The 24,174-nt window shown below is 35.2% G+C and overlaps 1 protein-coding gene across 6 annotated transcripts in view; it reads left to right on the top strand.

Moving 5' to 3' along the window:
- WDSUB1 (WD repeat, sterile alpha motif and U-box domain containing 1) overlaps positions 1-24,174 on the top strand; it is a 73,304-nt gene that overhangs the window by 7,259 nt on the left and 41,871 nt on the right. For 4 of the 6 annotated variants that reach the window (XM_072612114.1, XM_072612112.1, XM_072612115.1 and 1 more), the window contains exons 6-8: positions 7,670-7,762; positions 16,431-16,524; positions 18,441-18,474. In XM_072612114.1, the coding sequence (XP_072468215.1) occupies positions 7,670-7,762; positions 16,431-16,524; positions 18,441-18,474 (221 nt within the window). The remainder of the gene's footprint in view (positions 1-7,669; positions 7,763-16,430; positions 16,525-18,440; positions 18,475-24,174) is intronic. The other 2 variants (XM_072612117.1, XM_072612116.1) reach the window with 1 other exon arrangement.

Raw genomic sequence — 24,174 nt, 5'->3', positions numbered from 1 at the left:
TACTTTATACAGCTAGCAAAAATGAGCATTCATTTCTAGGGAAAAAAGTCAAGAATTTCAAGGGTAAAAATGAAATAAATGGCAAAGAAATGGGGTCTAGTCATACCAGAAATCAAATAAAGTAGTAGTCATTAGAAGGCCCTGGTACTGATTAAAAAATAGTTGGTTCAACCTATTTTACTCATGTGAGTAATGAATATTTCTCCCCTTAATTAGATCTGTCTTTACTTTTGCAAGGATTGTTTTATATAGTTCATAGAGTCACTCTTATTTTATTGATAGAGTTCCTGGGTCCATCTTGGTAGATACATTTTCAAATACTTTATAACTTATGTAGTTATTTTAAGTGGAATTTTGCTGTTTAGCTCTTCCTGCTGAGCTTTTTTGGCAACAAACAGGAATGCTAATGATTTATGTGGGGTTTTTTTTTCTGCAACTTTGCTGAATTTATTCATTGTTTAATGAACTTTTATTTTACTCTTTTAGGTTTTTTAAGTGAATCTTGTCATTAGCAAAAAGTAGTAGTTTTATTTATTCTTTCCTTAAGCTTATTCCCTCATTCATTATTATTCCTGCCAATTTCATAGATAGGAAGCTGAGACTTAAAGAACTTATGTGACTTGTCAAGGTAGCTAGTAATGTAAGTCATGAGATTTATACTGAGGTCTTTCTAACTCCATGCCCAGAACTCTGTTGCTGTGTTGCCTCTTCTGTTGCATCATTTATGTCATAGTATAGTTCTAGGTATAAAATAAATACTCAATAAATATTTGTTGACAGAAGAGACATCATTACCTTCGTCCATAGCCTCCTGGTCCAGCTCTAATCATACCTTGTCTTAGCTGTGACTGAACTCTTCTTTGGAAATGCTGCCCTCTGTGTAAAGGGCATATATGTAGTATTTTAATAATTGGAGGAACCATGTAATCCATGAAAGAGTCAGTCAAAACCATATTTCTGCCTTACCTGCAACTTCAAGGAATTATCCTTCTTTATTGCTGGCTTGAAGTTACAGTTGTGTATTAGAAGAGGAGAATCAGCCATGCCAGTAACAAGCTGAAAAAGTGACTTGGTTCTGACTTTGCTTCTTCATTCTTGGATCACTAACTGCCACCTGTTTTTGCTCTATTTACTTGTTTTACCTAAATGTAGTGGAAATTGGATGAATTTAGCATTGGGACAGGAGTAACGTCATCTTTTAGCTCCATTTTTGGTCATTGATGTGGATGTTCCTTCCATCCATAGCAATTAAAACATCTCACTTCTTGTCCATCTTGGGAGCTTTTGACCACCTTCAAGGAGTCTGCAACAAGTGAGCCATTTAACTTGCTAAGGGCCTTACTCACTTTCTCCTGCCATCAAGAAGATAGCAGTAGGGCATATGGGCCATCTATTTGTTATTTTTCCTTCTTGCCACATAAGTCAACTGATTTTTTTTTTATCACCTATTTTCCTCTTGTTCTTTGTAATTCCATATCTTTTACGTTTCAGAGTACTGACACAGTGTAGCAGAATGCTGTAGTGTATCTCTCCATTGTCTTCTGAGTAATACCGATTTTTTTATTCTTCAGAGACTATAGTGTTCTGTGATTCAAAGCCATATAACACTTCTTGTGGAATTGGTTTTAAGAAGAAATTTAGGGTCCACGAGCTTTTTCTGAAAGACCATACAGTCTACTCTCTTCCTGTTGAGTTGTGGATCCAGCTCATTGTCCTTTTGCTTTGTCTATCCGTGATGCATGTGTGTGTGTAGTTGTGCTCTTTAGGTTGTCTATATAATTACATGTCATAATGGACATTCTTCATTCATTATTCTTTATCCCCTTGGTTTTGCCTATGTCAGACTAACTTCATTTGAGTGATTATAGAACTTGTCTAGGAGGCTCCACGTTATTATGGGATGTGTTTAGTAGGCATCCTGTTATCCACATAAAGAAGTATCTGTAGTACCTCATCATCTGTAGGGAATCCGTTCCCCAAGTTGAACTCTACATGGATCTCTATATGTGTAGCAAACCTTTGGTGAGGACATATCTCCCTGTTTTATGTCACATCTAATACATGCAGAGGGTCATTAGCAATTTTATCTATGTTGCTAACTCTTTTTTGTTATTAATTGATTTACTTGTTTTCAGTTTTCTACAATCACTTCCATAAATCTTAGATTTTCTCTGCCTCTCTCTGCTAAGTGACTTTTCCAGGGTTGTACAACTAGTAGGTGTCTGCTTCTAGATTTGAACTAATATCTTTCTGACTTCTGACAAGTGTTCTATTCACCAAACTACCAGCTGTCTCTTTATTAACATTTTAGCAAATGTATGTATCTTTTACATTTGTTCTTTGTTTGAACCCTTTCCAGTTTCATTCTTAAATACCCTTGGGATGACTTTTACTTAGTTGAGTGTCTTACTCTACTGAATTTCTCTGTTATATAAAGGCAGCACTACTCATAGGCTTAGGATCGTAGACCTTGAGCTGGAAATAATCTTGGGCCATCTAGTTCAGAGATGTCAAACAGATAGCCTGTGGGTTGTGGTGGACCACAGCAGTCCTGTGTGTTACCTGAACCCAGTTAGAATGTAATTAGGAAACTGTTATCAAGAGAAATAGCAATGCAATAAAATGTAAATAACATTACATTTTAAAACTAAGTTAATATGCACTCCGCAGGGATCCTGACGTACAGTTTAATGGTGCTTATTTCTATTTGAGGTTAATGCTGTTGGTAAAGTTCAACTGCCTCATTTTATAGGGGAGGAAATTTAGGTTTAGGGAAGTTCTGAATGATTTGTCCAGGCTCACAGAGGGAGGATTAGAACCCAAGTTCTGTGACTTCTTAGACAGTGTTATTTCCACTCTACCATGCTGCCTCCTTATTACCTTTTTTGATTAAGGTTTTACAAATAAGTTTATATTCCCTGTAAGTACTGCCTATTTGCTACCATGCAAATCAGTCAAGTGTTTGAAGGCTAAGGTGCTTGGGGGCTCTTTTGGTTTCCTTGTTATTGCTCTTGATTTATCAATTAAACTTATATATGAAATTATTGTAGGTTGTCTGTTTCCTTTCTTCTCTCCACAAGCATTTCTCATCATCATGAGCTAGTTTATATAGATCAGGATGGAGTAATTTTAATTGCATCTTTTTCCAGATTTTAGTTCTTCTAGCTTGCTTTGTTCTGGCTAATCAGTAGTCTGACTCTATACAGAGAGCTGATTCAGCACTGACTTATCAATAACAAATTGTTTATTTTAAATATTAGTGAAGTTTTTAAAGTGAAAATTGAAACCCTAAAATTAATTTTGGTTCACATTATTATATTAAAATTATTTTTTCTTTTATATGACATACATATTAAATTATTAATTCTTTCTACCTCATATAAATTTTAAATAATTTTGACTTTGAAAATATTCCACTAATATAACCTAGATGAATTAAAATAGGCATGTATGGGTTATATTTCTTTTAAATAATAACTTAGTAACTCTTTGTTTGAAATTTATTTTCATCATCATGTGATGACATCCTCAAAGGTCAAGAATTTAGTTGTAAATTTTAAAATTTCTCTGCATAGATTTGCCATTCATTTTTCATTCATTCATTAATCTAGCTAATTGTTTGAATGTAACCTTGATAAATAAATTTTATTAAGTGTTTCTGTCTTCACAAGTGATTTAAAATCATTTCTTGGTTATGATTTATTTAGTAAGAATCAGTTATAAAGGCATAACTACATTTTATCCAAGACCCATAGATAAAAAGCCTAAAGTAGTTAAATTAAGCCATTATACCTTCTTACAGTCAATTTGTGATTATTTTCAAGAGGGATTATCCAATATTACAGCTGGATTATCCCTAACAAATCTTGAAATTAAAACACTTTCTCATAATACTTTGCATTTCTTGTTCTGTATTAGTATTATGAAAGGTTTTATTGTCCATTGATAGCATGGAGTAAGAAATCTAGAAAGAGCTGAACTGGCAGAATGTGTCAGAAAACCACACAACTTTCTAACTCTTCTGCCTTAATAAAATTTTCACAATGTGACTTCATTATTCTGCTTTTCAAGTATTACAAATGCTTATACTGTCTAACACATTTATATTTAAATAGAACTTTAAACATATTCCAAACCCTCCATTGGCATAATAGATAATTAATTACACTTCATTGAGTTATATTTAAGAAATATTATGTTCTATTCCCAAGCAGTAGGATAATGTAAAAACATAATACCTCATATTTCAACATTCAATTTTATTTGTGATAAAGGAAATTTTTTTTAGGAAATTCAATAAATGTTTATAAGTGGCTACTCTGATATTTGCATTGGGGCAGATTATAGAAGAAGCCATGCCAGATAGGGAGAACAGCATGAAAAAAAAGCATGAAAGTGAGAATGAATATAGAGTGTGTGAGGAATAAAGCTTGGTTTGTATGCTATGGTTTATGAGAATTCTCAGGTTTATGGTATTTGAAAAATATAAGGTGGAATTATAGGTAGGTAAGGAAATATAGTAGAGGACCTTGAAATCCAAGTATAGGGGATTAGTTTGAACTTTGCCCTTTGTCCATTTAGAAGTTTTTAAACTAGGTAGTGTTATAAAGAAAGTGACATTTTCACTAGTTTGACTCAGAGATCATGGCTATTATAATAGTATTAAATGATGGTAACAACAGGCAAGTAAAGTGTTTACTTATGAGAGATTTTCAAAGAATTTTTCTAATACAATGACTGCTTTGTGCCCATGTAGCATGGTATCAGAGTTGAAAAAGCATGAGCTCTGATTTTGAATCCTGCCTTTAACACTAGCTGTGTGATCACAAATCACTTAATACCTCTAAACCTGAATTTCTGTATCAATAATGTGAGAATGATAGTGCCTATGTGTACTACATACCTCATAGGGATATTGTGAGGTCAGGATGTCTTTAGATAATATATCTGTAGTGTCTTGCCATCTTTAAGGTAACTGTAAATAGCAACTTTTATTATGATTATGATAGTGGGACATTCACACAATAAGGCTCATGCAGTGGCAAATAGAGGACAGCAATGAAAGAGAAAAATGTGAGAGTCACATATAATAGATAATTAAAAGTAGAAAAATTTATTTTCTAGGGCTAGAGTTTGGACAAAAGACTAGAAATTTAAGAGTGAGTCCTGAATGCGTACAGGAAGAAAGAAAAAAGAACCAGGAAATTGTAGTGCCATGGATGCTGAAGAAAAGAATGGTCAGTAACAGATCCTCCCCAGAACTAGGAATAAGCCACTCCCTGGCTTTGGTGACTTTGTGATTGTTGTATTATGAAAGAACGGTTACCCTGATATCACATTGAAGTTAAGAGAAAAATGGGAAGTGAGGAAATGGAGATGTTGTAGTAATTGCGTTCAAGAAATTTGGCAACTAGAGGAGGTAGGTTCAAATGAAGATTCTTAGAGTGGAGGAATAATAATGACATTTGAAGTGAAAATAGAAAAACTTGTGAGGAAGAAAGATTGGACATGCCAGAGAAGATGGAGATAATAAAAAAGGGGTAAGAATTTGATTGCTCACAAGTGGAGACATCTTTAGAAAAAGAAGAGACAGTTCTTTCACAGACACAAGAAAAGGGGGAAAAAATAGATACAAAGAAAAAAGTGGATTGGAGAGGATAAGAGAGAATTTATGTGTGGTCTCTGTCTTAGCAAAGTAGACTTGATCATTTATCCAAGAGTGGGAGAGGGGTAAATAATTTGAGGATTTGTAGAAAAGATTTGGAACAGTGTCACCGGTTGCTCTTTTTAAGCATGAGAAGAAAAAACAGTTATAGCTATGACCAGGAGTTTTTGTAATATTAGAAAAAGCAGCTTAGGGTATTACTCTTTGTGAATAAAGTCTTTAGTAATAGAGATTTTTTTTAAAATGCCTTTTAACAGGAAATTATTTTTAATATGGAATAAAAAAGAGCAATTAAAAGGCTGGATGATCTTCATTTTATCAATAATGCCTGTTTTACTGTGCATACCCTTTGATCCAGCAATACTACTTCTAGGGCTGTGTCCCAAAAAGCGTAGAAAATGAAGAAGCACCCATGTGTACAAAAATATTTATAGCAGCTCTTTTTGTGGTGGTCAAGAATTGGAAATTGAGGGAATGCCCATCAGTTGAGGAAAGGCTGAACAAGTTGTGGTACATGATTGTAATGAGCAGGTAAATGGGTGAATAGGCAGATTTCAGAAAAACCTGAAAATTATATGAACTGATGCTGAGTAAAGTGAGCAGAACCAGGAGAACGTGGTACACAATAATGACAACATTGTGAGATGTTCAGCTTTGATAGACTTAGCTCTTCTCAGCAATGCAATGATCTGAGACAGCTCCAAAAGACTCCTGGTGGAAAATGCCATCCACATCCAGAGAAAGAACTGTGGAGTTTGAATGCAGATTGAAGCATTTTCACTTTTTTTTCCTCAATTTTTCCCTTTTGTTCTAATGATTAGTCACAGCATGACTAATGTGGAAATATGTTTAATATTATTATACATATATAGCCTATCTCAGATTGTTTGCCATCTTGGGAAGAAAGGAAGAGAGGAAGAAAAAAATTTGGAATTCAGAATCTTATAAAAGTGAATGTTTAAAACTATCTTTACATTTAATTGGAAAAAATAAAATACTATTAAGTGAGGGAAAAAAGAAGCCTATTTTGACCCATTCCTCGTCTACTCTATATCTCCCATTCTTGGTTGCATTATCTCCAAGCCCTAACTTGACTTCATGGTCTGCCTCAGTATTTCATTAGGTACAACCTTAGAATTCATTGCCCTCTTAACCATCTTATGTTTCTGACTTTAAAATCCTCATCCTTGGGATACAGTAATGAAATTGAACTCACTCTTATCCATTATAAATTTGTGGTGCATAACCTCAGTTCAGCTAACAATTCTTCTGTACACTCTTCCAATTCCTTCTGAGTCATTCCCCATGGTGATTACATCAAAACTTACTCTTTTTAAAGAAACCCTCATCCATACCCACATGCCCCTACATGATGTCTTGTCCTTTTACTTTACTAAGATGATTGAGGGCAACTGACATTCAACTCCCTTGACTCTTTAAAAAAATTTAATGTCTTTTTACCTTCTTGTTACAGAACATTTATTTCTGTTCCTTGTTAAGTTTAACTCTTTTACCTGCACCATTAATCCCATTCTTTGCTTCCTCTAACAAGGTGTTATTCCAACAAATCTTCTCATTCTCTATTCAACCCATTCTCCATACTAACTCCTTCCCAGTCCTAAAAATACCAGTCTTCCCTGTCCAGGTTCAGTCTTCTCTCTCTTCTCCTGTTCTCCTTCTCTCTCCTTCTCCTGCTATCTGATTTCTTCTTCCTTACTGCATGAGTGCAAATATACAAATATTCTATCTCTTGTAAGTAGAACCTAGAGCTATGCCCTTGCAGAAACGTAATTGGTTATTTTGGGGGTCCACAAAACGATGTCTAATGTACTTTGTGCAATCATCTTTTTTCTGATATTAGAGGAACAAAGTAAATGAATACTACTTAGAAAAAATGCTTGAATAGGGATATTATCAGATCTCAGTATGAAAAAAAATCTGTTTTCTTAGATCATTAAGCCTTTTCATTAATTTCAATTCATTTAAAATATTGAATTTTACCAGATGGTGAGCATGGTCCCCAATATTTCCGAATGGCATCATGTGGTCAAGATTGCCAGATCAAACTTTGGGTTACTACACTTACTGATTTCTTAGGTATGTATGCATCTAGAGTTATATGCAAAGAATTATAATGACTTTTTAATTACTCTTTTTTTAAAAAACAGTGACGAGGCAACTTAAAACTGATCCTAAAACTCTTTTTATGTAATGTTTGTTACCAAATAAGATCATTTACATCAAAGAGAATTGTGGTAGACCTTGAGTGAGGTAAAAAAAAATTAGATAAAATGTTCTTCCCTTCATGAAAATTCCAGTATAGTCAGGGAATATGATAAACCACAGATAACTGCAATATATATTAAATGATAACTTCACTAAAGAGTTGCAAAGCAAAGTACTAAGTGAGGGAAAGATTGAAGGGAAAGATTATTTCTGAGAGGATCAGAGATCTGGCATGTCTCCTCCCCAAGTTATCCTGTATTTATTTATGTATTTATTTTCTATATGCTTATATATGTATTTGTTTTCTCTCCAGACATTGTGTAAGTTCCTTAAGGGCAGGGACTCTGTCTCTTTTTTGTCTTTGTATCCCTAACACAGTGCCTGGCATATAGAGGGGACTTAATAAACATTTCTTGATTGAAAGCTTCCTTTGGGTTTGAATTGGATTTTAAAGGATAAATACAAATTCAACAGATTAATAAAGGAAGGACGACATTCTGGTAGTCGTAGCAAAGTGACAAGAAAACAGCATATTAGTTGGTATTCAGTTGAGTTGGAAAAGTAGTGTGCTAACAACTTATATAATGCTTTGAATCCCTGGAAAAGGAGTTTGAACTTGGAAGGCAATATAGAGTTTCTGGAGTTTTGTTTGTTTTTACAAGATTAATACACAATAGAAATTATTCTTCATATTCTTTGAAAACTTATTGAAGCTATTACAATGGTCCAGGCATGTGGTAATCAAGGCCTTTACTAGTGCTTATGTACACATCCATGTCAGCCACAACCTTGTATGTGCTCATCCCACTTTGTCCTATTTTTTCATTGTTCCCTCTACTAAACAGTTTAAGACCCTGTGAGAACTCCAGCCTGAGGCCAAACCACTGTGGACAATGAAAACATACCTGAACTTATTCTTCAGGGATTAACGGACTCCTCTCTGCCTGTACCTTCCCCATCCTGGTGATTCTGAATCCTAACTCTGATGATTCAAACTTTATTCTCCATCGCCAACTGCCTAATCTCTTATTTCCATCCACCTCAACCCATATGCTCCACACCTTCCAGTGTCCTGCTTCAAAGCTACTCATGTGTTCAACCCTGTGCTCTGGAATGCCTGCTCCATAAGCAGTAAACTTAAATCTTTTCCTTTCCCATACCTTCCATCTTTAGCTCTGAGGGATCTAGATACAAACTCCCCTTTTCAGCTTTGAATGTACTTTTGCTCTCATTCCTTCCAACTCACTGGTTGAAGTCGAGATGTTGAAATACTCCCTTGCCCCCTCTCGCCATATTCTTTACCTACTACCATCGTCCCCTTTGAGGTCTTTTTAAAATCTGCATCTGCCTTGCAGTCAAAATCCTGGTGGTTGTTGTCTGTAGATCTCTGGAACACTCCCCTTTCTTCCTTAAAGAATTTGGTGTCTGGTTTACAGTCTTTCTCTTTTCAACTGCTGCTATCATACTCAGTATGATACATAGTAATGCTCCCTTAAGCACCCTAACCTCACAGTTTCTCAGCTTACTTTTTTCATATGACCTATTCTTCAGCCACACACAAAGATATTCATCTTGCCATCACTTGCAAATGCACCACTTCCATGTTTATAAACTCTGAAATTCTGTTATGTGATCACAATCTATTGTTATTCCACCCCTCTTTCTGCCTTGCAATCCCAAACCCTGTTCTTCATCCAAACTATGATTTCCATTCTCTTCATTCCTGTTCTTTCCAGCTCCTAACGTCGCTGCTCACATCTTATAGACCCTCAACTTCTAGACATCTTCAGCTGTCTGTAGGACATCTCAAACTCTTAAACTCCTCGTATCCAAAACTGAACTCATCTTCCTCTCTGCCCCCCACCCCATTCCTCTTCCTAACTTCCTTATTTCTGTAGAGGGCACCACCATTTTCCCAGACACCCAGGCTCACAACATAGATGTTGTCCTTCACTTCTCACTCTCTCATATCTGATATCCAATCTGTTGCATAAGCCAGTTGATTTTACCTTTGCACCATCACTAAAATATACTTCTTTCGTTCTTTTCTTTTCCACTGACATCAGTACCCTGGTACAGGCCCCCATCATTTCATACCTAGACTGTTGTAATAGTCTACTGGTTGGTCTCCCTGCTGCAGATTTTTCTCCACTCCATTCCATCTTCCACTCAGCTGTTAAAGTGATCTTCTAAAGCACAGATTTGACCATGTCTCCTCCCATCCCCCTCAATAAACTTCAGTGGCTCCCTGTCACCTCCAGGATCAAATATAAAATTCATTATTTGGTGTTCAAAAACCTTCATAACATCCCCTTCACATACTCTTTGACCCAGTGACACCTGCCTTCTTGCTGTTCCTTGAACAAAACACTCTGTCTCCTGACTCCAAGCATTTGTCTACTTTCACTTCCTGGAACATTCTTCCTCTTCATCCTTTCCTCTTGTCTCTTCTGGCTACTTTTGCATCCCAGCTAATTCTACTTTTTAATAGGAAGCCTTTCCCAGGCCCCCTTAATTAGAATTAAGGCACTAGAGTGTCTCCCCTCTGTTGATTATTTCTAATTTATCCTGTCTTTACCTTATTTGTGGATACTTTTTTGCATGTTTTCTCCCCCATGTGAGCTATTTTAGAGGAAAGACTGTCTTCAGTCTTTCAGCACAGTACGTAGCACACAGTAGGAACTTTTATGTTTATTGACTAACTGACTACCAGGGGTAGTCACCCCCTGAAAGTCTGTTCTGTTATTTACAAATTACCTTTCATTTTAGACCTGTTTGTTTCATGTTCTTCCTGTATCCTTGCAATTCACAAAACCTGTCTTCTCCCAGATAATACTGTATCCCTTGATGTCCTCTCCAATATGGAATATACCTTCACTCCTGCCCCTCCTCACCCTTCCCTTTCCCAGCACTCTGGGCAGGAAGAGGAAAAGATATATTTCTTGTTCCATACTCTGTTCTCCTCCTACCACCATCATTTAGCAAGCAACCTCTAATTGACCTATTTTGAGATTCATTGAATCCAGATATATCATTCTACCTACATTCCTGTGACTGTTTTCTTCTGCCCCCATGAGGGTCCCTCCTCTCTCAATGAATTTAGTTCTTGGCTCACAGTATTCCTTTTACCACACCCTGCCCTTATAATTTGAGGTTTCAATTTACATATTGATTTTCACATACAAACACTTATGTAGCTTCCTTTGTTCATGATTTTCTAGTTTATAATGAAGAGAAAGAAAGTCTGTGTTTCATTGTGTACTTCTGTTAGTTTTCTGATATAATTGACTTTAGAATTCTGAAGTCTTTTCAAAGTTGTTTTCTTTCGCATTGTTGTGGTTTTTGCATAGGTTTTCTTCTGATTTTGTTCTTTACGTTACATATAAGTTCATTAAAATATTCCCAAGTTTCTGTGAATTCTTCATATTTGTCTTCTGATAAATAACATTCTATTATATTCATATACCACTGTTTGGCCATTCTCCAACCTCTAATTCTTCAATCTTTTGCTACCACAAAAAGGCCTGCTCTAAATATTTTTCCACATATGGGTATTTTCCCTCTGTCTTGACTTTTTAGGAGTATATGGCTATTATTGGCATTGTTGGATCAAAGGGCATTGACAGTTTATTGGAAATAGTTCCAAATTGTTCCAGATCATTTTAGAGTTTTGCCAACAGTGCATTAATGTACCTCTCCTTTTGTAGCTTCTCCAACAATTGTGATATTTATCCTCTTTGCTGATCTATTGGATATGAGATAAAACCTCAGTTGTTCCTATTTGCATTTCTTATATTGTTAGTGATTTGGAACATTCTTTTATATGGTTGTTGATAGCTTGCATTTCTTTTGGAAGCTTAATGTTCCTACATTTTATCACTATTCTTCTGGTAAACCAAGTTTGCAACCTTGGAATCATTCTCAACTCTACCTTCTCGCTGCATATTTAATCGTTCTCTATTTCTTGTTGATTCTCACTCCAGGACACAGAATTATAGGATTATATATTCATAAAACCCCCTCATCTTACAGACAAGGGAACTGAGACCTATAGAAATGAGTCACACGCAGCAGATCAAGATCATTGTATGCAGAGAATAGAACATACCAGAATACTCCAAAGAGAATAAACAGTAAAGAGGAAAAGTAGAAAGATTCATTATGATTGAAGCATCAGAATACTTAAAACCTTTTGATTTAGCTATAGACTGCTGGAAAGGTGAAGTAGCAACAGATTTCAGTAATAAGCTTACTAAGGCTTAATCTAAAGGGTAAAGAACGGAAAGACAAATAGCAGACTGCAAATGGTATCTGACTACAAGTACAAGAGCAACCTGTGTGGCTTTTTGCGAATCACTTTACCTCCATGGGCCGCACTTTCTGCGTCTGTGGGATTTGGACCAGATAGCTTCTGAGGTCTGTTCCAGCTAAGATTTTTGATCATAAGTTTTCATGGAAAAGAGACTGTTAATCATGAATTGGTTTGAGCCACATCTAGATAGAGGGATATGTAATTTTATATTTCATGATTGAGATTCTTCTGGTCTTAGCATTATAGTCAGCAGCTCTGGGGATACAAAGAAAGGCAAAAAAGACCATCCCTGCTCTTGAGGAGCTCATTCTAATGGGAGAGACAACATGAAAACAACTATGCACAAGCAAGGTCTATACAGGATAATCTGAAGATAATCTACTAAGGAAGGTATTAGTGTTAAAGAGGATTGCAAAAGGCATCTTATATAAGGTTGGATTTTAGCTGGAACTTAAAGGAAGCCACTGAAGCCAGAAGACAGAGATGAGGGAAAGTATTCTAGGTATAGGGGGACAGCCAGTGAAAATGCCTTGAGTCAGGAGTTGGATTGTCTTCAAGTATGTAAGTTGTATATGAAAACTAAAGATAGTGTTTTTGTAAGGCTTTTAATGTCAAATAAGAGATGTTAGGAAAGTAGAAGCAACAGACCACAGATTGTTTGCTGGAGAAGGGAGAGAGTAAAGTATCAAGAATGACATCTAAGTTACAAAAGTGGGTGACTAGGAGTATGTTGGTACCCTCTACAGAAATAAGAAAGTTAGAAAGAGAGGAGGGTTTGGGAGGAAAGAGAATGAATTCCATTTTGAATGTGATGAGTTTAAGATAAATATGGATCATTCACTTCAGAATGTTTGGAAATATGAATCTGGAGGTCAGAAGAGAAAGGTTAGCACTGGATAACTAAATCTGAGAATCATTATTATAGATTGGCATATCATAGGTAATGGCACTGGTGAGATCACCAAGTGAAATAGTTTATAGGGAGAAAAAAAGGACTCAGGACAGATCCTTGGGGAACACCCACAGTTAGTGGTATGACCTAGATGAAAATCCAGCAAAGAAAATGGAGGAGGAGCAGTCAGGTAAGAGGTGTACCAGGACAGAACAGTGTCATCAACAGGGTCAGAAGCTGTAGAGAGGACAAGAATGGTAAGGATTCAGAATAAGTCATTACATGTGGCAATTAAGAGCTCAGTGGTGATTTTGGAAAGAACAATCTAAGTTGAATGATAAGATTAGAATTCTATAAAGAATTAAGATGAGAATGAAAGTTAAGCGAAGTGTTAGCAACAGTTGTAGATACCCTTCTCAAAGTGTTTAGCCACAGAAGGGAAGAGAGGTATGGGACGGTAACTAATGGGAATAGATGTATCAAGTGAGTTTTTTGAATACTGGAGAGACACTGGGCACACTGTAGGCAGTGGGAAGCAGTCCATAAACAGAAATTGAAAGTAAGTGAAAGTTAAGACAATAAAGAATACTTGACTGGTGGATGGAGTCATGAATCACTTGTACATGTAGAGGAATTTGCCTTAGTAAGAAGAAGGGCCATGTCTTTATGTGAGGCAGGTGAAGAAGGTAATGGCAGAAGGCATTTGAGTGATGTGAGATGAAGAGAATTAAGTAAGAGGGAACTTTCAGAAAATCTCTTAAGCTTTCCAGTAAAATATAAGGCAAGGTTCTTATCTAAGAGTGTTGGGAAGATATGAAGGATTTGAGGAGAGAGGAAAAGTTAATTTCTTAAAAAGCCCCTGTGGAATGAGTGGAATAGTGAACTGATTAGGAAGGTACACAGTGAGGATCCAGTCGAGTTTATGCAGCATAATTTTTAAGTGGCCCTACTCAGCACAGTTAGACAGTTTTCTTCAGCTTTGCTCAGTAGCTCATGAGTAGGAATGAAGGCAGCTTAGTAATTCAAGGCTGAACCTTGGTGAGGAAAAATAGAATAAGGGGTTAAGACACTCAAGAATGGAGGACTTTGAATTGAATTTGTTTGTCAGAGTTATCAAGTTGGGGAAAAGGGAGGAGAGTATAGACAATGCAGGGGTAATGGCCTGGGAAAGACCTGAGGGATGGAGGCTTTGGAAGTAGGGGTGAGAATGAAAAGCATGGTTTTGTTCAATTGGTAGTTGTTCACATTAGAGGTACGTAGCTAACATATCAAACCAGTATGTCAAAATCAATGTGATAGTAAACTGAAATTAAGCTTTTATTCCCAGTTTAAATTGATTGGTTTTTAGCACAATTTTTACAAAATAAAGCATCTTGATTATTTTATATATGAGTTTTTCAGTTTTCTTTAAAAATAGGAAATATTCTAAGTAAAATGTTAGATTTTTTTCTTGTCTTCTCTTTTCTTTAAAATTGTGTTGATGCCTTTTCATTTTTTTTCCAGGCCATTCATTTCTTGATATAACCTTCCTCTGCCTCCTTTGAACATAGAAAAAAAAAGTTAGAACGCAGGAAAAATAGTTAAGTAAAAATTACTAATATAATGACCTCATTGATTTACAACATTACAAATATGTAGTCCCTTATCCCTGATCTGAGAGGAAGAAAGTATTTTCATCATTTCAGTCTCAGGACCAAGATTGACCATTACAGTCTCTCAGCTGTTAGCATTTTTTGTTCACGTTACTGTAGATATTCTGTATATTCCTTTCCTGTCTGTTTCACACAGCATAAGTTCATACTTGTTTTTTCCCACATTTTCCCATACTTCTCTGAATTTCTCATGGTCATCATTTCTTATCTTGCAGTATTTTAGTTTTATTCATTACATATATCATAATTTGTTCAGCTATTTTTCTTTTTAAAATTTTTTTTCTTTTATTTAAAAAATTCAATATCGTTTTAAGTTTACATTCTGTTTCTCTCAATCCACACCTTCCCCCACCCTGAAACACACCTACTGAGAAAGCAAGAGAAACAAAACCTATTACGCAAATGTATCTTCAAGCAAAACAAATTCCCTCATTGGCCACATCAAAAAAAAATGTTCAAGCTATACTTTTAGTCCATCACCCTTGTCTTTGAAAGTGGGGAGCATGCTTCATTATGAGTCCTCTGGAATTATGATTGGGCATTGTTTTATTCAGAATTCCAAAAATCTTTCAAAGTTGTTTCTTTATAATATCATTGTTATTGTATAAATTGTCCCCCAAGTTCTGCACACTTTGCTTTGCATCATCACTTCATAGTAATCTTCCTAGATTTCTCTGAAACCATCCCTTTCATCATTTCTTACAGCACAAACATTCCGTAACATTCATGTAACTTGTTCTTCCTTTACCTGGTTGATGAGCATCCCTTCAGTTTCCAGTTCTTGCCCGCTACAGAAAGAGCTTCTGTAAATATATTTGTTTAGATGGGCCCTTTTCCTCTTTCTTTGATCTGTTGGGGTGGAGAGTTTAAGGGGGAGATACACCTAATACTGGCTATCACTGGATATTAGTAGCTTGGTCACAGTTTTGTGCATAATTCCAAATTGTTTCTAAGAATCACCTACTTCTCTCTTAATGAGCAACTAATTTGTTTCCTGTTTTTTTGGTTTGTGTGTGTGTGTACACATATGAATTATACCAATTTGTAAAACAGTCATGGAAGGGTTGTAATCTGCATTGGTAAAGAAAATATTCACTGACTAAATCAGAATCCTTTAAAAGTGAAATAAAGAATGATTATTAAGTAACACCAATTTTTGAATAGTTTGAAATATTTATTTCCATTCATGATTATTTTGTGTTTGGGTGAGTTACAAACAGAACTTTATATTACTAAGTGAAATTTATAACTTAGAAAGGAAAAAAACATTTAGAAATAGTTGGTTGAGCATTGATGTACTTTTTTCATATCTTTTGCAATCTATTTTTCATTATCTCCCTTAAAGATTTCAACTATTGATTACCTAGAAAACATTTATTGAGATTGAGCAATGGTCTGTTGAAGAAAAAAGCCAAATTTCTTTTGTTGGTACCCAGTTTTATTTTAGGCACGTTAGTAAAAATATGTACATTTTCCCTTGCTTGTTAAGATAATACTTTAAAATATTCATAGTTAACTTTGTTTTAGGTATTTAAAACAGATCGATACACATATGTATGTACTTCAACAACGAGATTTGTGCCTAAAAATTTATCAGAATGTTTTAAAAGTTTTTGCTCTCAATAAATAGCATTTAAAGTTCTAAATATTATTTTATAATTTTTCTTACTATGTTAATTGCAGGTTTTGAATTGAAGTATAAATGTACACTGAGTGGACACTGTGCTCCAGTTCTGTCTTGTGCTTTTTCTTATGATGGTCAAATGTTAGTTTCAGGGTAAGCGATTTAATTTGGTTTTTGTGATTTAATTATGTTTTGAGTTAGGGAAGAGTGGCAATATAATAAAGTGAGCTCAATTTTCAAGTTCAAAGACTGTCCTCTTAGGAAATAACATAAAGAAATTATTACTTGTATGATGAAATAGGCTCACTTTTAAATTTGTTCAGTGTGTGAAATTAATGAACCTTGTTCTCTGAGGGGTTCTCATTTACTGTTTTTTTTGTTTTGTTTAGATTGAAATTGTAGCCTATCCATCATGATGCTGTAATTTCTCTTTGTCTGTATTTCCTGTGATGTGAGATGAGGAATTGATAATGCTCTGTGAAAAGCACTTCAGTTTTTTTTCAGTGAAATATGAGCAGGTCCTCAGCTGAGTGAGAAGGTGGCAGGAGGAGAAGCTCCATGAGGTTTGAGGAGGGATGAAAAAATTTAGAAAAGTTACTGTGACAGTTGGGATATGGAATCAGTTAAAGAGGTATAAAAGGAATACCTTGCAGAGGAGAGGGCCCAGTTAACGTTAATGTGACATAAATTTGTAGTGTTAGCAAGATTTCATGATTGCACACACTGCTGCGAATCTGCACCACATATAGTTTGCTCCTTTACAATTTAACAAGTTATTACCAGAGCTATCTTGTTTTGTTTGTGTTTTCTACTGACTTCACTTCTCTTCAGTGAATTTTTTAATATCCCTCAATTTCCTTTTCTTACTTTCCTTTTTAAAATTTTGTTAATCTTATTAACTTATTCAGCTTCCTCTTTCTCAAGTCTCTTTGCCCCCTAAAAAACTTGAAAAAAACCCAAAACTCTTGTATCAAATCTACATAATCAAATAAAACAAATCACACTTTTAATGTCCAAAAATGCCTATCTTATTTGAGCTCATCGCTTCTGTTTGGAAATAGATGCCATTTTTTTATCATTGGTCTTTTGGAGTCATGGTTGGTCATGGTTGATTAGAATTCTTAGATGTCTTTAGTAGTTTGTATTTGTGTTGTTGTTATTGTATAAATTGTTCTCTGGGTTCTCCTGATTTCACTCTGCATAAATTCTTGTGCCTTCTCATGTTTAACAGAAATTGTCCCTTTTGTCATTTCTTATAGCATAGTTGTATTTCATTACATTCAAACACCATAATTTGTTCAGCCATTTGAGCTACTGTGTTAAAGCAAGTAAAACAATATCATTATTGCTAGAGGATATGTTGGTCACATTCTTTGTTTTAGATAACTTGTTTTAGCTGCTTTGAACCTGTAGTAGGGATGATTAAAATTTTGATATGCTTTCTTAAAGAGAAAAAATAGAGTACTTATGCTTCCTATTAATTTATAAAACTTTATTTATAAAAGACTTTTTTTGCCCTTTAAAATAAACTCAAGTGGCTACTATTAAGAATAGTCCATGTGACCATAGGACCATTAAGAATTATGTATTTAAAAAGAGGAACAAAGTCAAAATGTAGAATTATTCAGTCATACATGCTTACCAAACAACAACTTTTTGTAATGTTTTATCCTTTTGTGATGTTACTTTTCAAGAAATAGAAATGTTTAAAAAAATTTTTGCATCAGATATCTGTTCTAATTATAACTAGTTATAGCAAATTGCAGCTAACACATATTAATCTTTTAATAAGGTTATTTTCCATTTTGTAGAGTAATTTTGTATTTGAAAAGTTGATCATGTATGAACCTTTATACCATTAGAAGGATTTGCTATTATAATCTATATTCTGTGTTATATATTTTTATATTACTTATGTATGCTTTTTCCTTTTGAAAAAAAAATATTTTTTTAAACTTCTGTTTCTCCTTACTAAATTTGTAATATTTTAAATACACTTTTGGTAAATTTAAAATTTTCCCTGTTTATAAAAATATTCACACAAATTTTTCCTTTCTCTTTTTTTAAAGATCTGTGGACAAATCTGTGATTGTATATGAACCTGTAAGTATTTGAGCATCTAGTACTGCTACATGTATATGAGTTAAAAAAAATGCTAGGGTACTATCCTTTAAACTTAGTTTAATCTAAAAGACAAATAAGATAATAAATTTATTCAGTCTTTTTTCTGCTTTAGTGTGTGTTCTCAAGTGCTTTAACTACTGCTTCAAATTTCACAAGACCTGTGACTTCACTAATTTGAGTATTTCTTTTATTGGCATAGATCAAAGCCTTTTCATACCATCTTCGTGAGTTGTTGTGAACCTGATAATACAGCAGTTTAACACTTACTGTCCAAATTTCTGGTGATAGGCTTCTTTGAGCTTCACTCATCTAGTCTAACTGCCAGATATCTTCCTAAATCACGCATATCACCATGTCCCAAACTTACTCAGTAAACTCTAGAGCCTTTCTTTTATATAGGATCAAATATAAATTCCTTTGTTTCACCATTTAAGCACTGTAAATTAGTTGCTATAAGTTTAAACAGTATTAATTAATTGCCACAAGAATACTAAAAGAGCCTAGAAAACACCCTAGTTAGCAAATATCTAGCTTGCTTGCCAGGGAGAGGCGGTTGCCAAAGGCAACACCAGGTTAGAATATAAAGTCATTTATAAAATCTCATGAAGAAGGATTATAGTTGATTATGAGCAATATAGTCTCATAAAGCAGAGAAGAGTAAATCCAGTCTAGAGAAAGCTCATGAACATATCTAATTAAGTAAAGTCATCCAGAGGGAATTCAGAGTTAAAAAAAACCCCACAAAACTATAAACAGAAGAAAAATGAAAAAGATTTGCAAAAGATTTTTAACAACTTACTTTGTCTGTAAAGGCACATGGTACCACCATACTTTTACTCTAATCTCCCTGTTCCAGATGTACTTATCAAGAAGGTAGACAAGGCACTAAAGTGAACAAAGTTTGGAGTGGGGAGAGTAGCTGTGCGTAAAGGTAGTTTAAATGGGAAGATCTTTCCGATTCATTAATAGGCTCATGTGACCTGCTTAAATCATATGGAAGCCTAAGTCCCATCTGGTGGGAGGAGCTTGCTAATGGGTGGAACAGAAAGTGGGGAGCAGAACTGAGAGGAAGTGAGGAAGTGAGTAAGCAGTTAGGGCAGAGAGAGAGAGAGGACACAGGCAAGTGGACAGCTAAGCCTGGGAGTGTTTGTTTAGAGGCCTTATGGGGGCGGGGGGGGGGGGGGGGGGGGCCCGGTGTTGGGAATGACTTTGTCCCCTGCAGTGCTAATGTGTATTGACTAATTGACTACTATGATGGATTTGGCTTATTTTTTGAGGAGTTGTCTTTCTGGAGTCTCAGTAAATGTTTTTCTTCTGCCTTCTACATAGAGAGTCTGTTATACTTTGCAAGCATATTCGTAGTCACCATTAGTGCTGTGAATATTGCCTTAATGATACATTGTGTCAGATGAAGTATGTATAGAAGTCTCTAGAGGTGATATAGTTGGGAGGGTATTAAGGGACTGATATGCTAAATATCTTAACGAGGAGGAGATGCCAAAGCCAAAGGAAAAAAGAAATTTCAGACTTTCTTAGTACCTAAAAAGTTGATGAATAGAACATCAGTGACTATCAACCTTTGTGCCTATTATCCTATCTATGCAAAGTGTTTGAGGGTCACCAGTGCATCAGTTGGGGGCATCTTCAATGAGGGCATTAGTTGGGAGCAAGAAGGCTTTTTTTACAAGCAGTATTCATCAATAGCAAGTCACTTAACCCAATTGCCTCATCCTGGGTCATCTCCAGTCATCCTGATGAATATCTGGTCACTGGATTCAGATGGTTCTGGAGGAGAAGTGAGGCTGGTGACCTTGCACAACCCTCCCTCACTCAAAACAAAGTCAAGTGCAAGTCCTGTCATCATTTCTTTGATGGCATGGCCTTCTTTGGCAACGAAGGACGAACACACCACACCACCACATCTTTACCATTGCACAGTCAATTGAAAGATGTAGAGAATATAAGATTCCATTGTGCTTATTGATTTTTTTATTGCAGAGAAGCTGTTGCTTTGGTGTAGACCAAATTGCTGCCTTATTACAAGTTACATACCTTCCTCACCTTCACTTTACATACCCTCCTCACCTTCACCTCCCAGACTTCCTTGTTTCCCTCTTAGCCTAGTTCAGCTGCTTCCTTTTGTATGAAACCTTCTTAATCCTTCCAGTTGCTTGTGCCTTATCCTGAAAATTATCTTGTGTTTTTTCAGTACATATCTACAATACTAGGAGTAATTATAATAATAACCCATATGTACATATTGCTAACCCTCATTGGATTGTAAGGTCCTCCAGCGTGAAGACATTTTCACTTTTGTCTTTGTATCCTTACCTTTTCACAAGTGCCTGATACGTAGCAGATGCTCAAGTGCCTTTTGATTTATTCTACAACCTATTGCTAGATTTATACTCAAAGCCTTTTTTTATTGTGGCACAACCTGACAGAGTTTACGTTCCATGGGCATAGCCTTTGAGATCCTCTATACTAGTATAAAACATCAACACAGAACTCTTGTCTTCGTTGTTGTTGAGTTGTTTCAGTCATGTTTGACCTCTCCCATTTGCTGGAATGGTTTGCTATTTCCTTTTACTGTTCATTTTACAGATGAGGAAGTGAGGCAAACAGCATGAAGTGATTTGCCTAGGGTCACACAGTTAATAAGTATGGGGGGGGTCAGATTTGAACTCAGGTCCTCCTGACTCCAGAGCTAACACTCTGACCCTTGTCTTTACATGTAACATAATTGTTTGAAGGTCATTCCCTTAAATAATAAATGATTTTTAAAGTAGGCAAGACAATCTGATATAGTGAAAAGTATACTGAATTATCAGAAAACCTGGGGTGACATAACAGTTTTGCTTCTTAAAAACTGACCTTGGAAAATCACCCTACCTTTCAGGGCCTCAGATTGTTCATCTGTAAAATGGGATGTAGATGGACTAGATGATCTATAAGATCTTTTCCACCTCTAACTATATGATAAAGACCTCAGAGTATCATAGGAAAATGTAGATTTAAAGAGCTACAATCCAAGGAGTAGCTTAAAACATTTTATAGCATTCAGATACAGGGTAATATAAGTCATAAATAGTGATAAAGAAATCATATACCTTAAAATAATAGAAATCATTTTGTTTCACACAACCGTGTGAAGTTACCTCTACTAATATGCTTTGTGTTACATATAATTGCTGAATTATAAAGCTGACACTCAGACATAGTAAGAATAATAAAACCATGCCAAAGCTTAATTTTCTTTGGGAATTAGATCATATGAACTGAAACTCATGGATGAGGAATCTAGTATAACTGGACCTTCATTCCCCATATTAGCTAATGACAATTAGGCAAGATTGGATTGGAAAGATAAGGCTGGCATGTGGAAGGATTTTAAGTGCTGGGCCTGATTCAATAAGACAAAAGGAGGATTTTGTGCACCCTGAAGCAGAGGAGTGACTTCATGAAAATAGTGCTTTGGGAAAATAAATGTAGAGATCATAGGATCATAGATTTAAGAAGAAAGATACCTAAAACGCTGTGAAGTCCAGCCCTGTCAGTTTTTAAGTAACTCATTCAGCAGCAGCATCATTAAGCAAGGAGGATTTGAATTCAGATTTCCTGACTCGAAGTCCTGTGCTTTATCTACTATATCAAGCTGCCCTACAACTCTACAGTTTCCCCCTTAATCATTAATATTAAGTATTAATTATTTCATTGAGATTCATTCAGGAAATATTTATTGAGCATATTATATGTAAGCTACTCTGTAGCACAGTAACTGGTACAAAATGAATAAGATAGAGCACTGTTCCTCAAATAATGTCAGTGGAGATTTTGTTCTCCTAGGAGCAAAGGATTGCAATCAACTTTAAATTATCTTTGGTCACAGAGGAAAATTGATCTTTTGAGCAGGGCTGGTCTTAGGTGTATAATATGTGGTTTGAATTAGAATGAGAAATACTAAAGTGGGCTTAGAGCTTTATGGAGGTACTAATGGAATTTGAGAACATTTCAAAAATCGTGGAGAAATTGCAATGCAAACTCTCCCTCATTCTCACTTTTATTTTTTTAAACCATGCAGTGTCCTCACCTGTTCTCTTTTCCATCCTATAGATTTCCAATGATTAAACTCCTCTTTTTCTGTCAGAGTAAATCTGCACACGTTTTACCTATTTTTTCTTGCCTTTTAATTGACCACAAGCCAAGCTCCGTTCTCATATACTTTATTTGGTGCTTTCTACTACTGACTTTCTCCTTCATTTATAGATTGACAATGTTGAGGTCTCCCAAGGTAATTAAAAAAAGAAAACTCCCTTTGACATGGATTTCTCCCTCAAAGAATTTTATTTTCTCTCTCCCATACCCTTCACTGCTTAACTTCCAAAAAAAAAAAAATATTGTGTAGTCTTCATCTACTCTTCATTCCTAACTCCTTTTAATCTCTCTTTCTTCACCACCACTGTATTGAAACTTATATCCAAAGCTATTGATGCAGATATTATAGAAGTCTAGTAGCCTTTTTTCAGACACCAACATCCTTGTTTTTCAGCATTTGACACTGTTGATAATACTTTCCTTGATAACATTCTATTTACCCTTGAATTTTATAATACTGTATTGTCATGATATTTGACTTATTTTTCTATCCTCTTTATTGACTACTTATCCTCTTATATGTAGGTGTTCCTGGTGGAATTGTCTTTGTCTTTTTTCTCACATAGATTTTCTTCTTTGATATTCTAGAGCGAATTCATTTCTATAGCTTTGATAACAAATCTTTTTAGTTGACTTCCAGACTGACCTCATTCTCCAGCTTCAGTTCTGCATTTCTAATTGCTTACTGAATGTCTTCATCTGGCTATCAATATCTCAGATTGAACATGACAAAAATTCAACTCCTCTCTCAAAAACCTACCTTTTCTCCAAAACCTGTTTCTTTTGATGTCATCATATTTCACTCACTCTGTTCAAAACCTTAGAGTCAAACTTGACTCTTCCTCTTTCTCATTTCTCACATCCAATCAGTTGGTAAGTTCTATTGATTCTGCCTCTATATTATCTTGTGCAAATTTCCATTTCCACTGCAAATACCTTTCAGGAACTTATTGCCTATCTTCTAGAGCAGTGGTATCAAACCCAAATAGAAGCAACAGCCACTAAACTGGATATAACAGTCCCTGTAGGTGCATACTGACTTAGAAAACGTTTTATTAGCATCAGTTTCGTAATACTTTTATTAATTGTCAGATATTTCCCAGTTGCATTTTAATCTGTTTTGGGCCACATGGGACTGTTGAGTGCCATGTATTTGATGCCTGTCTTAGCCTATGGTAGTAACAGTAACATAAACTTAGATAGTATTTTTAAAATATTTATTTATTTTTATTTTTCAGCATTTGTTTTTATAAGATTTTAAGTTCTAAATTTTTACCCCCCTCACTCCACTTCCTCTTCCCCAAGACAGCATGCAATATGATGTTGGCTATACATGTATGATCATATTAATATTTCCACATTAATCATTTTGTGAAAGAAGAATCAGAACAAAAGGGAAAAACCATGAGAAAGAAAAAACAAATAACAACAAAACAGAAAATAGTATGCTTTGATCCGCATTCCGACTCTATAGTTCTTTCTCTAGATGTAGATAGCATTTTCCATTATGAGTCTTTTGAAACT

Source organism: Notamacropus eugenii, chromosome 5, assembly GCF_028372415.1.
Source record: "Notamacropus eugenii isolate mMacEug1 chromosome 5, mMacEug1.pri_v2, whole genome shotgun sequence".
Taxonomy (NCBI): domain Eukaryota; kingdom Metazoa; phylum Chordata; class Mammalia; order Diprotodontia; family Macropodidae; genus Notamacropus; species Notamacropus eugenii.
This window is presented reverse-complemented; position numbering and strand designations above follow the sequence as displayed.